The 22,506-nt window shown below is 35.2% G+C and overlaps 1 protein-coding gene across 1 annotated transcript in view; it reads right to left on the bottom strand.

Annotated features, from left to right (window-relative positions):
* Positions 1–9,788: 9,788 nt before the first annotated feature.
* Positions 9,789–22,506, bottom strand: part of LOC136039786 (vacuolar fusion protein CCZ1 homolog) — a 66,950-nt gene continuing 54,232 nt past the window's right edge. Inside the window, exons 9-11 of the mRNA XM_065723659.1 lie at positions 20,304–20,438; positions 14,449–14,573; positions 9,789–11,024 (exon numbers count right to left, since the gene is read on the bottom strand). Coding sequence (XP_065579731.1) covers positions 10,960–11,024; positions 14,449–14,573; positions 20,304–20,438 — 325 coding nt within the window. The 3' untranslated portion in view covers positions 9,789–10,959. The remainder of the gene's footprint in view (positions 11,025–14,448; positions 14,574–20,303; positions 20,439–22,506) is intronic.

The raw sequence follows: 22,506 nt of genomic DNA, 5'->3' as shown, positions 1-22,506 counted from the left end.
TAAGTGGAAGAGACGATGTTGGGTTGTGAGAAAATCAGTCAATTGGAGAAAATCACCTGCCTAGGTAGTATTATTAGCGAAAACGGTAGATGCAGCGAAGATATTAACAGTAAAATTGCCAATGCCTAAGGCGTTTTTTCATGGTTGAAAAAAAGTTTGGAAGAATAGGTAGATAAGTCTATAAACCAAGATTAGGATATGGAAAGCTACAGGGATGACAGTGGCCAAGTATGTTTCTGAAAAGTAGGCACTCGGAAAGACGGAAGAGGACTTTAGGAGGGAAGGGACAAGACGGAAGGGACTTGCTAATGTTTTCCAAAGAAATTGTCTGGATTTTTTGTCTACTGTTGACTGAACGTATTTCAAACAGTTAGTTGTAGAAAACTGCGGTTCTATTTTGATTTCTAGGAATATGAGAGAAGGGTTAAATTAGCTGGAACATGTTCTAGGGATGAAGGATCACAAATTGCCAATGGTCGTCCTTTCAAGTCAACTATCTTGGGTCAAACCAAAAACATGTCCTCCTCGAATGGGGTGGAAGGAGGTCGTTAGGAAAGTAAGGGGAAAATTGGAACTCCTTGAGAGGATGTAAAGCTTTGAATAGATTGGAGTGAAGTGTGCTTAGCGGTGTTGGCCTCAGGTTGCTTGGTGCTGCATTGAGTTGAATGTAGTATCAGCAGTGAATAGTCAGAGAAGTGCTCAAATTTTAAAGAAAAAAAACATTAGGAAGGAGATTCCGAATGCAATAGTGAAAGGCTTAACAGAAATTATTTTAGAAATTTGTCAACAGCTCTTCCACCAACTATTATTATTGTTCTTATAGTAGAAAGAGGAAGAATTGTCTTTTTTAAGTTTAAAAAATTATTTTTGTTGTAAAAACTTTTTAATTTTTCAATTGGGATTTTGCATCCAACTTCGTACAAATTATATTTTCAGCTTTTTCCTTTTAATTTGTAAATCATTTTGTTATATGAGTTAAACCTATGATTTAGCCCTTTCTGCTCTTTCTTTAAAATTCACTTTAGTTTTCGGTTGCATACCTTATAATCAAAACCCGTCTCCAATCGACATTTTCTGAAAGACGGGGTCCCCACTGATCAATCACGATCTACCCTTCTTTGATCCAATGCGTTTGATCAGATCTATAACATAATTTAAAACTGTCCTTTTTTCAGCTAATTCTCAACTTCAAGAAGATTTTCCTCTAGATGTTTGGCTGGCGCAATTCTCTCTTGTATTTTTTTCTTCTTCTGTAATCATAACCAGATTTCTCTTTTTCCTCTTTGATGGCTCTATTATTGTCTACCAATCAGTTTGACCGGAAAAAGGACAGCGAAGTGATTATTTGCTCAGACTACATCTTTTAGTACATAAGCTATACGGTACAGGGTGATTAAAACCCCTCAAATAATATAAGATATAATTTTTTAGGTAAGGAAAGTTCCAGTCAACATAGGCCCGAAAATGCTTTGTTTACCCAGTCACCTTTTTCTTTTATTATTTTATTCAAATAATTCAAGAAAAAAAGATAGATATGAATCATTGGTTTCTTCAAGAGTATGTCAAGAAGAAAAATAAGGATAACACTCAGACAAAAAAGTGAAATATTGTCAAGTGCAACTGACAAGAAAGACGCTTTGACATGCAACACTGACGTACTGAGATAGATGCAAGTTGCCACTTTCAAAAATGGCCTGGACCTGGTGTGTTCGACATTAGTTTCAGTGCATTACGTAAGAAGGATGACACAGGGCAGGGTGAGTAGATTAGAGGGTGGAAAGTGGCAGTAGCAGCTGGGAACACTCAATGTCAAACGTCAGGCTGTAATGGTGGGAATGGGGGCAAGTCCGATCATGACGTTTCTTTGCAACTAGGTTCTACAATACTAGTGCTGCATTACAGTCTTAACAAAAATAATACAATACACTTCGATGCTCTATATATTTTCCTCATTACATTGTATGATCTTTTTTCAACGGATACCTCATTGGTAAAATTACAGCAGTTCATATTATATGAACTGCTTACCAATATTGTTATAGCAGCTTACCAATAAAGTTAATATACCACTCGATGCCTTTTTTATGTTCTTCACGAATATAATAATCGTTTCTACTGCAAATTCAAATTTAAGCACTTTTTAACCTAACCCAAACTAACCTTATTATAAATAATTTTAGCACTGAGAAAATGTAGCATTATTTTTTCGAAAACAACGGAAAAAGATGGCGCTGAGAAAACGTAGTATTATTTTATGGAAAGCGAGCGATAACTCATAATATAATTGAAAATTCGTCATTTTTAAGAGCTCAAAAAGTTCTTAAATTTGAATTTACGGTAGAAGCGATTATTATATTCGTAAAGAACATAAAAAAAGGCATCGAGTAGTATATTCACTTTTTGGTAAGCCAGTTATATGAACTGCTATAATTTTCCCACCTCAATTTGTCTGTAATAAGACTTAACTAACTGAGGAGTGAGCAAGTATTTTTCTCATCTATAGAATGGAGCCTGTAAGAATTGATGTAACTTCAATTCAAAGTGTATAACATTCTAAAACCATTTAAACTAGAATGTTGTACTTCTATAAAAAATAAAAGTGTTATGAAGGGTTACTAGAAAACGTACCCTACTAGTATCTTATTTTGTATCCATAACAAAGAAATATGTTCAAACTCCGATGATCATACACAGAAGCAAGTTCAAATCATAATACTTAACTTGCTAACAAGTGAAAAAATGTACAAATTCGCAGCATATTGAGTGTTTAAAAAGTTGCATTACTCATTTCGCTGTAAATAAAACAGACACGATCGGGTAGCCCACTGTAGAGGAATTTAACGAGTATCATCAAAAACTCAAAATATTTGTCTACTACAGTTTCGGTGCGTATAAAACCTCCTCATATTTTCTCTTTTTAAGGCAGGGCGGACTCTCAAGGAGTCTTCCTATGCCCATTAAATTAACCAATATACTATACCTCCCATGTTAAGCATTTGGACTTTACCTGACGTTCCTGACTTAGTGATCTCGGCTGTTTTTATTTTAACAGATAGAAAAAAATCTGGTGAATATTTTGATCTAATCAAATCTGAAAGCCGACAATTATTTTTTTTTGCAACTCCAAAATAATTATAAAACCTGTTTCGGGTTTGCATTCTAGATTGCTACACTTGACATTGTTGTTGTTTATCAAAAATTGTTCTTGAGCTATTCAGTGAAGTATTAGTTATTTGTAACCGCTGTTACCAGAAATTGTCGACGGAAGGTTTCCTAGAAGTATGTAGATACGGGAACCGTTTATATGAATCCAATTATGTTAGGCGTAGGTAGTTGTCATGTGTAATTACTGTCTTATCCGAATACAAATTCAGATATACAAATACACAAGTAGCACTCAAGCTTTAGAATTTTTTTAATGTACCCGTATAGATAAATAAAATAAAGTAAATTGGTCACTTCGCCGCAAGCAATTATTAAAATTTATTTTTTGTAAATAGGTCTGCATGAAGTAAAAACCCGAAAACATGTACTTTTTATTTGTAATTTCCAATAGTTTTTACCGCACCCTAGCAAATAATGATGACCAGACCACAGGCACGCACGCAGGGGAGGGATTTGCCCCCCTCCAAATTTTGCAAAATGCTTAATTTTCTCTTCGAAATGTTTAATTTTCCGTGTTTCTTGGTATTTCTTGCGTAAGAGTTTACCCCCCCCCCCCAAAAAAAAAAAATCTCAAATTATAATTTCTCTAATTTTTTCCTCGAATAATAGTTCTTTTGCAAATAAGTCTTCCTATTTACATGCCAAATTACGAAGAATAACAATGCAATAATCGTAATTTTGAGAGAGAAACCCCTTGAATTTAACCTTCTCATATTTGTTTAGTGGCAGCGGCGAAGAAAACTGATGACTGTCTTTGACTAGTATGCCGCATCTGAAAAAGAATTGATTAGGGAGTAAAATGTCTGGACTTCGGCTAGGCCTTAAACGATCCAGTGTATATTTCTCAGTAGCTCGAGCAACTTTGAATAATGTTGCGAGTTTGTATTATTCATGATTACGAAAGCAGAAACAATGGGGGTGAACCAATAACCTATGGTTTTTGATAGTAATATTGCGCCATGAATGGTGAAGTTTTTTTCTTCTTGGTAAGGAAAAACATTCCCTTTAATATTTCCTCTTTTAACCTCTTTTTTGGGGCCATGAAAATGTCCGTCAAAATTTGATGCACGACCTTTGGTTTTCTTCTTTTAACTGGTGGAATAGTCCTATTTAACCAAACATCTGTTAAGAGCTGTTTGTCGTAAAATTCTTAATGCGTTTTCAGAAAATTGAACGACATCAAAAGAATTGTATTTGAATTCTATGAACAATAAAAGATAATGCTTGCTGTTATTATTGTTGTTAATATTCTGCCACGAACTTGCAAATTACCTAAAACTTCTCATCAAAAAGCATTTTTGTTATGACTCATTAAGTTAACGCTCACGACTCTTTTCATTATCTCTCCAATTTCGGGTTACGTGTAAGTTTGGTATAATAATAATAATAATTTATTTATCACCCACTTTACAAAACAGAGGTTAAGTGGAGTAAATACACAGAAAAGCAGCAAAAGAACAACAAAAAACAGAGTTAATCACATACAGAAAAAAGATGGATAAGGCAATGAAAACACCCTAGTCTATAACGCGCTTCAATAGCTAGCTTGGCACATTAATATCTGTTGCATAATACTTTTTAATCAGTTTTATATTCCGGTAAGAACGAGGCATATAAATACTTGGGTATAAAAATACTTGGGTTTTATACCAAATACTTGGTATAAAACTTGGGATGTTTCAGAATTGTGTTAAGATTATTTAAAAAACTATGTAATCATTCTACCAAGTTTATTGTCAGTTGCTAATCAAACTTTGTTTTGTACAGGGCATGTTTGGAGCCAGAGGGAGGGGATATGGCTCCTCACTAGATCCACCAATGGCCTTGCTTGCACAGTTTGCTGTTGCTAAATTATTAAGCTCTAATACGACATAGCAAAAGACTTTTGCAGTTGGCAAAACAAATGACTTTAGTCTTGCGCATTTTTTAAGATTTCTTTTGTGGAGAATGGAAGGGGGTTGAGTTTTTGTCTTTTTTTCTTTTGATTCTTTACATTCAGTTCTCATTTTAGTTGTCTTGGCGTAATTAGCTTTGCTTTCTAAGAAAATTGTCCTCGCTCAGGCTTTGAGCGGTAGCTAACGGAATTGCCTGCGAGGATTTCCCCCTTGAACAATTCCTTCGATATTTTTCGCTCATTTGTGCAGATCACGAAGTGAAATTTAATAATCGTGAAATCAACTGAAATCCCAACCAAGCAAAATAAACTAGCAAATAGTTATTTTAATTTTTTGTAGTTTAAATATTTGATTATCTTTTTTTTTTGAACAAAGAGGCAAAATTTTTAAAATCTAGCGTTTGGTTATCTCCTTATGGGTTCTTCACTACGCCTACTACAGATAATAAAAATTAAACCAATATTAATTGACCTATGTGAAAAAATGAAGTGATTAAATTTAATTGAACTGTGAGTCTGCATTCATGCCACCCACATAATTTCCTTTTAAGAAAAAATTGATAAAACCCTGGAACTGAAATATCAACGCGAAGCGCCAAATTTCCTAATCAAATGTCATTACGTTATGGCATTTTTCAAATAAAACTTATTTTTACCTTGTTTATGCTTATAAAGTCATTCCTTGTCTTCCTTTCCATTCTCAAACCAATTTTATCTTTACCTTTTGCATTTTTACTGCCATACCAATTATTTCCTTTTTTTTCATCTCCAACGTATTGCGTTCTTCCTTATCCCCTAGACGTTCGATTCGTCTTATTTCATTTCCTGTTCTCAGGCTGGGAATACCGATACTACAGGCGTGCCTACCCATGAAAAAATCTAACGTCGCTTATGTTCCTTCTGGTTTATATGTTCTCCGGAGCAGCTGCGTCTCGGTCCGGCTTTGTCTAATGGTGGAGATAGGAAATGATTATACTGTTTATACTTTCTACAGTGGGGTAGCCTATCGTAAGCATTTGCAAGTTGCTACTAGCCCTCAGTTAAAGTTCAACTCAACCCAGACTAATGAATTCAAAATTAATATAAAAAATAGCCGAAGATCGAAGAAGCAATGATTTAATGATACTACAAGTTAAAGTGAAAAACCAGTTATGACACTATGAATACGTGTTAAAACCTATTTTAATTGCAGAGAAAACAAAATGTTAATTTTCAACTTTTTTTTTCTTTTTGTCCTGATGGCACAGTACAATTTTTCCTGAGGTGCCACCTGCCAGGTGGCAAGTAGACCGACAGCCCAATCTGCTCCTGAAAGAGCGTATCTGCAATATCTCAGAAATGACGAATGGCATTTAGTTGAAACTTTCAGGAAATGTTAAGGGGGTGCTGTAATAAATCAGAAGTCACTAATTAGAACTAATAAATTAGAATCAGGTATTTGAATTCTTCAGCCGAATACGCAAAAACCTGGAAAAATATTTATTATACTAACTAATAATGAAACTTTGACAATCAAAAACGGATGGAAATTAATTTAAAAAAGAACTTTCTGTAGAGCACATTTTTCAAAGAAAAGTAAAGAGGCATGTTAAATTTAAGATTATCAAAAATAGGTTCTACTATAATTTATACTCAAAACGACCTGAAACTATTTTAGTATGAAAGAATCAGTGAAACGAAAAACGAACAGAAATTAAAATAATGTCCATATCAAATAAAGATAATAAAGGCTATCTAAAAAAGAACGCGGGATTTGAAATGCCCGTGACCTGAAAGGATTTACTTTGAACTAACAACAATAGAGTTTAAATCCTTGTACGATCTGGTTCAAATAAGATGCAGCTGAAGCAGGGTGTTTCGGGGGATGGTATGTGTGGAGCTGTTGGAGCCAGCATCAAATGTGACTTTTTTCTATAAGATACATTAAGTCGCGAGTTTACAAAAACAAACCCCGTGACCTTACAGAAATTAGACAAGTAATTCAAAAGGTTCTCAGCGAAGTTAATGGGAAAATGTGTTAGCGAGTGATAGGTAATTTCATGGACAGAACGAGTCCTTATTGGGCTAGCATAGAGGGTCGTATGCCCCCCCGTATGTTCTCAGAATCTCTTGAATTGTTTTGTTTACTTCTTTTAAATGAATAAACTTGATTTATAGTAGATTTAAATCTGGTGCTCTTCTCTACACGCCCTAGATACTGATAAAGATGAATAAATAAATATTAGAACAAGTAAAAGTTTCGAATTAAAATCAAATAGTTTAAGGTCAAGGCAGATAATCCGAATAAGTGAGAGGCGAATCTGGCATAAGTTATTTTTAGGATTGTATAAAAATGATGCCATTTCATTTGTTGATAGATTAGTCTATCTATCATCCGTCCATACGTCATTCCTAGGGCAAAACTAAGGTAGATAGTCATTGAATTAAGGGACGAGGAATGGATGTATTTTGGGCTGACGCTCTTTTTAGGATTGTATTAAAATGATGCCATTTCGTTTGTTGATAGATAAGTCTATCTATCATCCGTCCATACGTCATTCCTAGGGTAGAACTAAGGTAGATAGTCGTTGAATTAAGGGAAGAAAGATTGAATTGATTTTGGGCTGACGCGTGACTTGACAGACATTGTCCACTGGACTTGTATGCAAAATCTGGGGCTGAATTCGTTTGGACTCACAAGCAAACAAGTGAAACTTAAGCTTGGCCGCTTGTATTCTAAAAGTGGAATACCGTGTCATAGGATTGACAGGTTGAATATTCAAGTCAAACTTTAAATGAAAAAAATTACCACAAACAGGAGTTTCGCTTTTCATCGATGTCTTGAAAGATTAAAGCACACTGTTCAAAATACACATAAGTTTTCAATAAAGCACAAAAAACGCAATAGACTTTAGTGCTTTTATGGCTGGCGGGTTGGGAAAGTAGCCGAATTCCCACGATGTGATCATTCATTTAATTATTATTGGTTTTAATATTGATTTATTCATCAGTTTATTTTTATCTTCATGTCTGATATGATCTTTTTTTTAAATTTCTGTTCGTTTTGGGTTTCATCTATTCTTTGATAGTAATTCCTTACCGTTTTGAGTTTGAATCATTATTTGACTTATTTCTGCTGATTTAAAGTTTAACATGTCTCTTTGCTTTTCTTTAAATAACCTCTTTTTGGGAAAGTTTGTTATGTTTAGTTTAATTTATGAGACTTTTTTTTACAAAGAAGTTAGAAGCAACTTATAAGCTGAAATGGAACAAGAATTGCACTAAACTTGAGGAGATGGGGCTTTACGGAGGAGACGGAGTACCTGTGATTTGTCTCTCTAGGCCAATTTTGTGGCTTAGTTTTATAAATGATTTGTCTGAAGTGTTGCCTCTCAGCAAAATTAGAATATTTGTGAATGAAATAAACCAATGTCCATCAGTTCTTTCCCATATTATCTAAAAACGAGTTTTTAAGGGGGACTGCCCTTGCTCACCCCTCCCTCTTTACACTAAAGTCTTAAAAGTTCTCACTGAAATTCAACGGCTCTTGTGTCTGAGCAGGTTTTCATAAAGAATTATGACAGAACTCTAACTTTAACGTTGCTTGCTTGAATAGGGGGTTGAAACCTCTGTAAATGCGTTCTTAGATATGCTGAAACTGATGGCGTGATTTCCAATGCGATCATTTGACTTTTTGAGGTTGTTTCCCCCCCCCCTTGTTCTAAAATCAAAATTTTTCTCAGGCTTATTGCCTTTGATGGGTAAACATTGACCTTAGGAAATTATATATATTTGGAATTGGCATAAAGAGGCAATTGATGTACTGTATCAAATTATTATCAAAATTCCATTTTAAGAGTTTCGGTTACTATTGGACCGAGTCACTCCTTACAACGGCTCGTTACCACGAACTCTTTGATTCTAGAAAGCATGGTAATAACTGTATCTGATTGGTTCTGGAATGATGTGTGCACGAATGAACGAAAGGAATAAACCCACAGTTAAACGTCGATTTTACCGATTTTTACATTAGCCTCACTTACCAATTAGCCTCACTTACCATTTTTACATTAGCCTCACTTACCGATTTCTAAATTAGCCTCACTTACCATTTTTACATTAGCCTCACTTACCCATTTTTACATTAGACCAAATTCATTTGATTTCTATTTCTATAACTGTCACAATTATTGTAAACAACGTCGAGTTTGACCTTTTCTTTCAATTAATTTTCATTATTATATGAATTAATTCTCATTATTGCTAAATATCATTACCCAATAACTTGACAGACCAGATTTTGTTTGAAATTAGTCCGTCGTCGAGAGCATATTCAATATCCCCCATCACTGGCTCAAAAACCTGGGATTCTATTCCAGCTCAATGAATTGAGCTGTGACCATTTTTGATCGTGAAGATTTGTGATCATTTTGGATCGTCATTTTTGAATGTGAAGCTGTGATCATTCTGACAAACAGCTGTTGAAAAGGTTGTGAAAAAATTATCTGGAAGTCAAGCAGTTCTGTTTGCCTTTTCTTTTAGTTTGACGACTTAGTTAAAGGCGGCTTTTTTCTTTGTCCGCGCATTATTTGCAGCGCTGAAGTATGATACTTGACACATTTTCTATCTGTGCCACTAAGCTTGAAGGTAAAAATCCACCAGCTGAAGACACACATTTTCTCTTTTTCAAAGCAACTACTGTTAAAGAGATGGACCTTGCCTCTGTATCAAGATAAAAAAAATATAATAATCGCCATTACGATTTCTATTTAAAAAAAAATATATAATAAAATGTTATACATATATACTAAGAAGAGCTATCAAATCGAATTAGTAGGAGGGGTGGTGGTTTGTTGTTTATGTTTTTCAAAGAAACTAGGGGGTTCAATTTATGTTTCCCCATCAGCAATGCTGTACACAGAACTGCATTGAATCAACGAGACTTAAATAATGCCAATTGATCCAGTGTGCTCAGTTAAACTGGGTAATATATTTATATAAATAATAATTTGTCTCACAAAAACGTTCCGGATGATATTTTAATTACCGTAGCTGATACGTCTAATAGCTTTTTTACCTATCACTTTAGTTTCAATAAAGTGATTATAATCTGTCTCACAAAAACGTTGCGGATGGTATTTTTAATCACCGTAGCTGATTCGTCTAATAGCTTTTTTACCTATCACTTTAGTTTAAATAAAGTGATAGTTGAATCAAACGAGACTCAAATAATGGCAATTTATCTGTTCAATTGATGTGTGCTCAGTTGAACTGGACAATATATATATATAATAATCTGTCTCACAAAAACATTGCTGATAGTATTTTTAATTACCCTAGCTGATTCGTCGAATAGCTTTTGGACCAATCACTTCAGTTTAAATAAAGCTTAAGCACGCTCGCAGAATCCATATTGAGCACACACGTTGAACATTTGTACAAATGTACACAACTTCGCCTGTGGTCTGTCATAGGCTCTTTTTTCAAAATTCAGGGAGAAACTGAAATTCAATGGTGAGCAGCTTCAACACAGGCATATGACGTGGGAGTGAAGGCATGGAAGGAGTACAATTGGCCCCGAATTCCCCCCTCCATCCTAGAATCTGTTATTTTCATTAAAAATACTTTTTTTGGTATTTTCACTAAAAACTTTTTCCGTATTTTCATTGAAATTCATATATTGCCCCTCAAGATTTTGATAAGAAAATTATGCCTTCACCCTAAAATTTTGCGAATTGACGCCCCTGCAAACAAGAACTGGTACTTAAAATAGATAAAAATTAACATATTAATAAGTGTATGGACAAATCTAAAAAAAAAAAAAAATTCAAAAACAGGAGGCACTAATTACTTTTGTAAACAAACATTTAACACAGTTGATTTATTAAAAATCACGCAAAAATAGATGCAATAACTAAAGATTATTTACTTGAATCAGCCAGGAAAATGTTGCTAAATTGTGTGTTGCATAAACGTCTGACTTCGTCTGTAACATGAAAAACAAATTATTATCTAGTAATACTAAAACTGTGTCTACGCCTAGCGAAGAACATATAAATAAGGAAAAAGAAAAAAAAGTAAAGAATCCGGCATTAGACTTTACACTCCCTACCGGCGGTACTGATCCCCGTTTCTTGGCCCTTCAGCCAGGAAATGCTATGGGGGGTTGAAGGCCAACACTCGTCCTGTTTACCTTCCCCAGATTTCTCCAGGTACCCATTTAGAGCTGGATCGACTCTGGCTAAGCTTACAGAGTCACACCACTGACCCCTGTCTCTAACTGAACAATTGGGTAAACTGAGATTCAACCCTGCGTCATCTCAGACAAACGATCATGAATGCAGCGCACCAATCCACTCGGCCAGGACGACTTATCAAGGAAACTTGATAAGAAAACAATTTTTACTTCATAATATGCAAAATAATAATAGTTAACAAATCTTGCAGGCAGCTAAGCCTTTTTTCTCCAGTTATTTCAGTGTTTTCCACTTTTTCTAAGAAATTTGTATATTTTTCCCAATAACATTTGTTTAATTTTAAAAAAGGCTGCAAAATGCAGCATTGTCAACTCAAGACTCTGGCTGTTTTTCTGAAATACAACGCTATCTATTCTTCTTTTCCATAGAATTGTTTTCAGTCAATACACTTTTTTCATGAACTTTGTGTTGACATCACTGCAATTACTTTAGCGTCCACCACAAATAATTTTGTAAAGGATCCTCTGTTTCAGAGATAAACACGCATCCGTGATCTGCCTTCTGGCAAAAAATACAAAATTCCATATTTTTGTAGATAGGAGCTTGAAACTTCTACAATAGGGTTTTCTGATACGCTGGATCTGATGGTGTGATTTCGTTAAGATTCTATGACTTTTAGGGGGTGTTTCCCCTATTTTCTAAAATAAGGCAAAATTTTCTCAGGCTCGAACTTTTGATGGGTAAGGCTAAACTTGATGAAACTTATATATTTAAAATCAGCATTAAAATGCGATTCTTTTGATGTAGCTATTGGTATCAAAATTCCATTTTTTTTTAGTTTCGGTTACTATTGAGCCGGGTCGCTCCTTACTACAGTTCATTACCACGAACTGTTTGATGATTCAAAACTGAAGAAAAGCTATTGAAACATATGATAATTACATTACAAAAAGTGAAAAAACAATGAAATAAATAAAGATAAGGCTTAGCTGCTCACAAAATGTGTTAACTATAATTATTCTACATATCATGAAGTTAGAATCATTTTCTTTACACGTTTCCTTATTTATATGTCCTTCTCTAGGCATATACCTAAAACTTGTTTACTTCATGGGAGGAGGAGTGAACAAGTTAGACCATTCCAAAAAAGAGTTTTTAAAACAATATTCGAGGATAAAGTAAATGTTATGCATAGTTTCTGACCGAGAAATTTTAGCAACTTCATTTAGAAGTTTAAAAAACACTGACTGCAAAGACAGTATTATTCCTCAGCTACAGTATACATGCTAAATTTTTCAATTAATCACAAAAAGACAGTAAATTGAGTTTATAGTCTGTTTTTCTATATATATGGTAAACAAACTTATATTTTTCTAAAGAAAAAGAAAACAAATATAAGGCTACCACAAGCCCGGACGGGCCAAATTTGCACTTTCGAGTCAATAAACGCAAGAAAAAAACAACAACAAGTAAATATAATAGGGCTAGTCAGGAAAAACGAAAATTTCTAAAAAAAGAAGGAATTGACGGAAAAAATTGGCTTAGTGGCAAAGCAGGTCAAATATGTTTTCTTTTTTACTTTAGGGTTTTATTGCATTGTAATGAGGCTGATTGCACCGTCACAATTTTGCTTTTTTTCTATTTTTTTTCTTCCGTTTTTGCTACCATTTTTGTAATTTTGCTTGTTTTTTTTTATTGTTTTCGTTCCGTTTCTCTGCTATCTTTTCAATTTCTTGAAAGGGAATAAAAAACTAATTACAATTATTCATTTTAATGGAAATTTCATAGCCAATTAATTCACTTCATTCGTAAATAGAATTTCCATGTATGTAAAAGCATTTAGTAAATTTAAGGAAAAAATTAATTTATTTTTCATGGTTTTCTACGAAATTTAAACAAGTGTATTAATTACTCAAATGGTTTGTGATTAATCAATAGTTTTCATAATTTTTAATCGCCCAATCAAAAGGCCCCTAGCCACTATAAATTTCTTGGTCTGCAGGGTTAAGTTAAAATAATGACAGACGCCTATATTTTATAAAAATTATCAGAAATTCACCTTTACGAACTTTTTGTCAACGATTAGAACAGACCATCTTCCCCCTTTAGCCGAATTATTTATACCTCTTAACGCGGAAAATAGTGTAATATTAGTTGTTAACTCCATAAATTAACCTTTACCCAATAAGGAACATATCCTCAAAACATCTGCCTTTTTTGGAGAAAAAAGACGTAAATAAGGGCACTGACATCAATTCACAGAAACTAGGGGAAGGGACAAAATGTATCTTTCATAGTCTGGGAAGGGTGGGGTGAGCAACTTCGTTATTTCTTTCCATGGAAATACTAAATCAGCCATTTTCAATGAAAATACCAATAAAGGAATTTTGGATGGGGGCAAGATAATCTTGGGAGAAGATAAATGGATGGGTAATTGAGCATATATTGCCCTGCTGAACCTAAGAATAGCTTTGCGACCAGTCTTAAGTTAAATATCTCAGAAGTATAGAAATGTCAGGTTTGGTTACTTTTATTTTATTTTACAACCCTATTTTGAAAACACTTTCCCTTCTAGCAATAAAAAGCTACACGAATATTTTTACATTTTCGGTAGCATAATGACTAGTAAAGATATTTTTCCCTAACTAGGTTCCTCATAATAAAAGGAGTCATATCCCTCGTAAAACAAAATCAAGCTACGATACCCTTCTTTCTGCCACCATCTACAGGAGGATAAACTAATTCTAATATGACTTGTGCAATGCCACGAATAGTAAATTTTGTTAATTCAAACACCTTTCTGGCGTATACCGGAAAGGCTCTTTGGGCTTGTGGCCCCTCCCCAACAAATTATGAAAGGTAATGCGATTCACCTCTTATTTTTCTTTATTTTTTCGATTTTTTGCCAGATATTTTTTGGTCTATTTTTTCCCTCCAGAGAATTTGTTAGCACAAGCTTTCTTAGTTCCTACTTTGATTGTAAATATATCACAGCCACAAAAAAAATGTTTCCATCTTATTTTTGGGTCTCTTGCTAGCTTAATTTTTTTTCTTAAATTCAATCCAGTTTAACATATAGGATTCTATTGCTTGTGAAATGAGGGAAGCTAAATTTTGCATGTCCGAAAAAGGCAGTTTGTTAAACAAACGAAAAAATATTGCTTTACACAGCGATGAGTTTTAAATAAAACTAAAGAGTAATCTAGTACTAACCTTCAACATCGATGAGGTTGTAGTTTTTTTCTTGGAGGATGATGAAAAATTCTCTATTATCACTTTTCCTACCAATTATCCATGTATCTCCTTGGGTTCGTGCAATCAATTCTCCTTGATCCAACCTAAAATTCAAGCTCACTTTAGCCAGGGTTTGGGGAGATGGCCATCTAAGTTTAGCTTCTTTGTGCCTGTTTCAGGCAATCTAACGAAAGGACGCTGTTTATCATATAATTATTGACACTCCTAAGTTTGTCTAATGTGTTTGTCATGCCATTGAAGTAGGATAAAAGAGCCGTAATTGGACTGTTTTCATCTGAGTTAACTGTGGCGCCATCTTTTTTTGCAAAACTTGTAGCATTAAATTTACTCGATAGAACACCAGATGACAGACCACTGCCCCAAGAGCTCCTGTTTAACCGTAAGAAGCAGAAACAATACCGTGAGCGTGGCGGCAAACGAGATCAGCGGATGATCTCAGTAATCGTGTTATTAAGAACAACCAGTCATGCTCCAAAATCCGAACCCCGTTAACATATCATTGTTGAGATAGACTGTTCAACAAATGCCAATATGCCATCTCTCATTCCTTTCAATCAAGCTCCGATATGTTCGGCTGATAGTGATCAGACCCCCCTCCCCCTATCTAGGTCAGTGAGTTTTAATTCGGAAGATAGAATGCCCAATTTTCTTGTTATAAACTGCCCGTCAATATGTAACAAAATTGAAGAATTTGACGTTATCGTCGGTCAAAACAGTATCACTGTTATCGCAGTTGCAGAAACGTGAAGTCTTGATAGGTCGTAATGTCATATGGCAGGCTACGAAATTTTCCTGAGCACACGTGCTGATCGAGGTGAACATAGACTTGGTGGAGGTGTTGCCTTGTACATGCGGAAAGACATCCCCTGGAAATTATTACCAGAATTATTTGATCCAGCTCTTGAAGTAATCTGGGCTATTTGCAAACCAAAATCTCTTCCCTGTCGTTTTTGTTGTGTTATAGTCGCTTCAGTATATTACCTGGAAAATACCAGAAACTGGGATGACTTGGTTTCGCACCTCCAAACGACTATTGATTATCTGAGAAATATATACAGTAGTCCAGCTTTTATTATAGGAGGAGACTTCAACCAGACCAAGAAGAGTTGGTTATTATTTTGTTTGTCTTTAAAACAAGTAGTGCACATACCCACCCACTCTTCGGGGAGCATATTGGACCTTAAACTCACAAACTGTGATGATTTTTACTCCCCTTCCTTTTCTCTTGGTCCCATTGGCATGTCAGACCAGAACGCAATTCTGTGGAAAGCAAGAAAGTCCTTAACAAGGCCCAAACTATCCCGTGTCACTGTGTGTCCTTCTACGGATTTGGCCATCTGTGAATACGGTCGACGGATCGGCATATATGACTTCCCCGAAGTGCACGGTAATGAGCCCTTAGATACTAAGGTATCAAATTTCAACGCCACTTCATATTGTGAATACCTAGAGATCTTTACAACAAAATCATTTGTTGTTAGTGAATACGACAAACCATGGATCTCTCCAGCTATTAAACCACTAATAAAAGAGAGGTCGGGCCTCTACTCCTGTGATGATATTATCAACGGCAAGAAACTACGAAATCAAATAGTCTCTTTGGTAAAGAAAGCTAAAGCTCGCTACAGTCGTGAAACCATGCCCTACCACTTACTTACTTCAGACCCAAAAAGTAGCACAACGCTGTGAAAAAAGTGGCCGGCCAAGCTCCTGACAGCGGTGAAAATTTCAGCAATGATGATGGGTCTTTAACCTGTGCAAAAGAAGTGAGCGAATTCTTCACCAAGATCTGCACTACCTATCCGCCCATTACGGTTGAAGAAAAGTCCACCATACTTGAAAAATGTGAGCCTGAGAGCGATATAATTGTCAGTGAGTTTTACGTGTACACGGAATTACGGAATATTAAACCGAATATATTTTCATACCTGGTGAATTACCTGTCAAATTTCTACGTGAATATGCAGCTTTCATAGTATTACCACTGTCCATCATCATAAACAAGTGTTTTGCTTCCGGCTATTTCCCGTCACAGTGGAAACGGGCCTATATGAGAATTATCCATAAAAAGTTCCCCCCTAGTGCATGCAACGATTTCCGTCCAAACTCACTTACACCTTGTTTGGCGAAAGTAACGGAGGTCTTCATACACAAGTTTCTTCCGAAACAAATTCATGGGCGTCGGTGGGCTTCCCGAGTGTAGAACTACAATCTACCTAGTACGGATGTTTGACTGCGTCCTCCAATGGCTCGAAAAAGGTAGCTTTTTCGTCGACATTTGCGCAGTGGATTTCAGAAAAGCCTTTGACCTAACCCACCACCTGACTGCAGACATGAATCTCCAAGAAATAAAGTCTTTGCACTCCACAAAAACTATTCAAATTCATCATGGTCAGATACTTCTTGCGAGGCCCCACGAGGCACAAAATTAGCTGGACTAATTTTCCTGGCTGTAACTAACTCCCTGCTTAGTTATCAGGACGAACGTTACAAGTTTTTCGATGATCTGTCGATAGTGCTCGCTTGCCAAGTCGAAAACACTATCATAACAAAGTAGTTTTCAGACCAGTTATTTGATCAGCTAAACACCGAATGCTCAAGTCATGACTTTACCATCAACGTAGCCAAGTCGAAAATAATTCGTTTCGACCCTCTGAAGCGGAATATAGATATGCCTCTAGTCTCTTCGCCGATTGTGAACGAAATGCAAATTTTAGGAGTAACTTTCACTAGTGACTGTAGCTTCACTGTCCATATTAATTCAACCGTCCACAAGGCTAATGCACATATCCCAGTTAAGATTGTTCCAATTAACCCCATCTCCGAAAAAAACGAATACAGTACACAAATTTTAATTTTTTTTTTAGCTCTGGCCCACCTTTCCTCTACTGAATATCTTCTGATTTTCCTTGAGGCCTCCGGACCTATGCATCCCACCTTTCAAATTTCAAGTTTTTCATGATTCTGTTCAAGTCTCTACATAACCGACGATTTCTTTTACTTTTTGGAGCAGTGAGCCCTCCCCCTCTTTGTTCCAAAATTTTATACATACGTGTCTGATTAGGAATGGCACTAATTATCAAATCCTTATTCTTAAATTTTACACTATCCTTCTTAGCATCTACTATTCCTTCTTTTTTTTTCTCTCTTCATCTCGTTTTTACTTTATTTATAGGTTATTTTATTCTGTAATTTGTCCATTAGACTCAAATGAAAAGGAAATGCCATTTAAATTACGACATGTACTTTTCCAAAGTATTTGTAAAATTTTCCGAACCTTAATCACAAATATTTCCTATTCGTACCTTTAAGCATTGATCTGATCCATTCACTTTTATGTTATAGTTGCATGTCAGTATTAAGCTATTATAATTATATAATTGTGTCGCAAGCGTGACATAATGATAAATCATTAGTAAATCCCTGCATAAATGGTAAAAATATTTTCAAAAATGCAAGTATTTCAAGTTATACTGATTTACGAATGGATGTAGGAAGAGTACTCACCATAATACTTATGAGTTAAGAAGTTTGTCCTTGAATGCAATCTGGTCTCTTTTGTTTTTAAATCACCCTTTATCTGTTCGAATAATCGGTGATAACTGAATTTAGGAGAATAATACATGTGCTGTATTTTAAGGCAATGGTTCAAAATCAAACGTTTTGTGCAGAATTTTGTTTTGAGATTACATTTAAATTTAGACTGTAACTCACAATTTCTGAGCACTGAACGAACACATCTCAAACTTAAGTAAAAAATAATTTTTTCACACAGATACTAAATGCTTTCCAGGTCTTGTTTACAGTAGAAATTGTTAAAATTCGATCTAAGAGGCAGGGTTGCACAAAGCTTGGAAAACTCACTATACCGGCAAAAAGAATTGCAAGATAAAAACAACACTGTCTTTATGCGTGTGGTGCCAAACTGACAAAGGAGCACTAAAGATGCATGAAAACAAAATTTCTTGTAAAAAATCTAACAGTTGAAGTTTCTAATATCTAAAATTAAGTTCAAACATTAACTTGAAATTTCAAAATCTAACAACTTTAAGAAAATTTACTAAAAAGTACTATGGTCACTAACTGTATTCGTAATTCATTATTTTTGAGGTAATACATTACACATAGCACAAAAGTACTGCCTGTGGTAACCTTCCAAAGAGGTAAAACAGTCCCGGATGTTCTAGTAAGTCATTATTTTAGAGATAATTCGCTGCAAATAGCACAAAGGTACTGCCTGTGGCAACTCTCCTAACAGGTGAGATCGCAAAATTGCTAACAAACTTAGCTAGTCAACAAACTATAATCAGAATCAGTAAAGTAACTCAACAGCATTTTACATTAGCTCCCAAAGCTACTAACGCCACACTAAAAGCGACAAAGGATCAAATACTTCCCCACAATGTCAAACATTATACAACTGCACTAGCCCCCTTCTGTTTCTTTTTGTGTCCAGAATGTAGAAGCAGAGTGAGGGATGATTATAAAATGTGAAATAACCAGGCACCTCATGATCTTTTAATAGGGGGTTGACACTCTACGATAATAGACAAAGAGGCGGGACTGGCGTCTTACTACAATTAAGGATTATTTTGAAGGAGATTAGATGATGTTCCTTCAATTTCGTAAAAAAAAAAAAGATTTTATGATTTCAGTTCAGGAATTCAGTCAGTTCAGATGATGTCCCTTCAATTTCGTAAAAAAAAGAAGATTTTATGACTTCAGTTCAGGAATACAGTCAGTTCAGATGATGTACCTTCAATTTCGAAAAAAAAAGATTTTATGATTTCAGTTCAGGAATTTACTCAAATTGCATATATCTGCATATTTCAACTATAAGATTTTCGAGACTTTCACAAAAGAGGGCACTGTTCTTGTTTGGTTTGAACAAAATTAAGTCTTTAAAGAGACGATGCGTAGCACAGTAATATGCCTTGATTTTGACACACCTTAATTATGTCCTGCAGTCTTTGAGCATTCTGTTACAATCACGGCTGGTTCCGCTTTCTCAATCAAAGCAAATACATTTTTGTAATAGCGGATGAAAACCCACTAAGGCTAGAATATTTTTTGGGACACGGTGACTCATTGCCGGAAAAGTGTAAAATTTACCTAACGTTTTGGGTACGACAATACATCGCTTGTTCTTCTAATATGAGATCATAGCAGCGTAAAGCCCATCGAAGCCAAAGACATCTTTCCCACTTTTCAAAGCTAATGCTTAGAACGACTCCCAGGAGCAGATCTCACCGGCTCTGAATTCATTTTTATAGTCTCATTTCAGTCTAGTTTGCGGCGTCCAGCTCTTCCTATGTTTTGGAGTATGTAGTGGAACTGCTCTCTCGCCCCCTAAATTGTTCTACCACGACATATTTGCTAAGTGAGGTCGAACCCCTACATTCATCGAGAGTTGCGCTTGGAGCCTCATCACTTATAAATAATTCCTTAAAGGACTCATATTTACATAATGACCTCTACAGGGACGAATTCAGGGGGTGGTTTTATAGGCATGCCCCCCCTCCCAAAAGTCGAAAGTTTCCCTAATTACAGATGTTAAGAGGTGGAAAACAACAACGAGGGAAACCAAGCTTTGCTGGTGCACCCCCAAGCTTAAATTCTGTATACGCCCCTGACCACCTACAGGAGAGTGATGAGTATTTTGAACTCCTCTACACACTAAATCAACCATATGTGTTCTTTGAACAAAACACTAGTTTATCACAGATATATTTTGTTAGGATTCTAATGAATGCACCCATTTATGTAGTGCCTTTGAGCAGTCTAATATAAACAATTGGGTGAGATATACCTACTTTTTCAAGCTACAATGCAGATCCGCCAATGATATAATATCTTGAGTGAGACCATTGGAATTTTTCAAAGCTTCAGCAGATAGAAGACTTAGTGTTGATTTACATGCTAAGTTAAGCTTATTGAAGTAAATAAACCTGAAAAAAGTCAATCTTTTATGCCACATAAAAGCAAATCAATTATGTTGAAATATGAATCCAACTTAGCATATAATGAAATCCAGCACGACACATCTGCATAACTGACAACTCATACTTAGGCCAAGAACCTCCGTAAAGTTTTTTCAAGGAAATTTTTCAGAGAACAACTTGCCGTTGGTTAGAGTCGAAGAGTTTTAAGATAACAGTTCAAGTGAGAGGCAATTAGAGTTAACAAAAGAAGTTTGAGGAAAAAAGATCACAACCTGAATTAATAGGGCATTAAATAAAAAAAACTTGTTTTTCTTTATTAATGCCCCTCCAACGAAAGCAAGGAACGAAAGCAAGGAACAACATAAAAACTTAAAACGAACTGAGAGAATTATGTATAAGATTGGGATTTAAGCCCTCCTCAATTCCTCGGTCATTACGCCCTTCATATACATTTTTTTAGTTTAATTTCTGATCGTGCCTCAAATCATGACGGGAGATCCGCCTCCCCTCTATGGAGAAATCTTCCCGGAACACTTCCCCCTGGAAAATTCCCCTTACTTGATTTAGAAAAAAATTATTTGATTTCTGATCGCTTTTCAAATCATATTGGAAATCCTCGAAAATTTTCTCCCCACTAAAAATTTTCCTCGGAACATTCTCTCGAAATTCAAAATCGAGCAGATTGAAAGAACTGAAAGACAGATTAAAAGACAAATTTAGAAGATTCCGCATATATATTCCGAAAAATTTCCCCTAGAAAGTTCCCTTTCAAAACTTCCCCACACGAAAGTTACTATTTAATGGTTAGTTGCCCATAAGTTTTTGGTAATTTAAAAAGGTCACTAGAACGCTTAATCAAACGGAAGCTTTCGCGATTTTCTGACCATTGGTTCAATAAAATCACCTTTGAAAAAAAAAAAAAAAAAACTCGTCCATGATCTTTCTTCTGGTAACAAATACAAAATTCTACGTTTTAGTTGATAGGAGCATGAAACTTCTGCGGTAGAGTATTCTGATGTGCTGAATTTTATCGTGTGATATTCAATAAGATCACTTGACTTTTTTGGGTTGAATACCCCTCGAAAATCAGACATTTTTCTCAGGCTCGTAGCTTTTGATGGGTAATATTGAATTAAGTGAATTTTTGTATATTTAGAATCAGCATAAAAAGACATTTCTTTCGATGCGTTAATTGTTATCAAAATTTGTGCTGAAAAATGCTATTGTGCTGAATCGCTCCTTACTTACGGTTTGTAACCACGAAATGTTTGATTTGCACTGACACTATATTAAAACTACGATAATGAAAATGAGGAAGTCCCAAACTGGTTTGACTTGGACTTACTATTATTTATAACTTCGAATAAAATGGCAATCAGTCAAGTTAAACTTTACTAAATAGGTCATAAAGGCATTTTTTTTTTCAATGAAAACAATAAATAATTTTTCCGTAGCCTTCCTATTGATAAACTTGAATGTACTGGAGAAACAATTACCAGGCGATCTTGATCTTTTATGATGCCAGCGTTGACCAACACCGCAAATATCAAAGACGTTTCAGCCAGGATTTACATCAATTTCTATTTTTTCTCAAAGCCAGGGTCTTTTTAGCAGCTAACCTAAAAGGTCTTATTTAGTAAATCTACTGATAAATTCAACTTGTTTTTAATTTCCCAAGGCTTTGATACTTAATCTAAGGAAGCCTTTTCCAGCTTTCCACAGACATAATTGTCATCAACCCGCCAGTCATGTACCTAAGAATTTGTTTCGGGGGGAGGGGGTGGTAAAATCTTTCATATCCCTTATTTTGTGAGAAATATCAGAAAATTATGGTAAAATAAAAAAATTATTTTTTTATTTTATAAAAAATAAATGTGTAACGTGTAACGTGTGATCACCACGCCTAAAGACCATGTCCGACACATCACTTGTGAGACGTTCACTTAAACCGTTTGTTGAGCTGTTCTTAAAAGTAGGTTGACTTTACATGACTTAACATGACTTTACAGTAAAACAGATCAACGTCAATCAAACCCGATCAAACCCAAAAATGTCAACGAAGATTCATTGCCGT

The sequence above is a fragment of the Artemia franciscana genome, chromosome 20, assembly GCF_032884065.1.
Source record: "Artemia franciscana chromosome 20, ASM3288406v1, whole genome shotgun sequence".
Lineage (NCBI taxonomy): Eukaryota > Metazoa > Arthropoda > Branchiopoda > Anostraca > Artemiidae > Artemia > Artemia franciscana.
The sequence above is the reverse complement of the archived record's forward strand: the minus strand, read 5'-3'. Positions and strand labels throughout refer to the sequence as shown.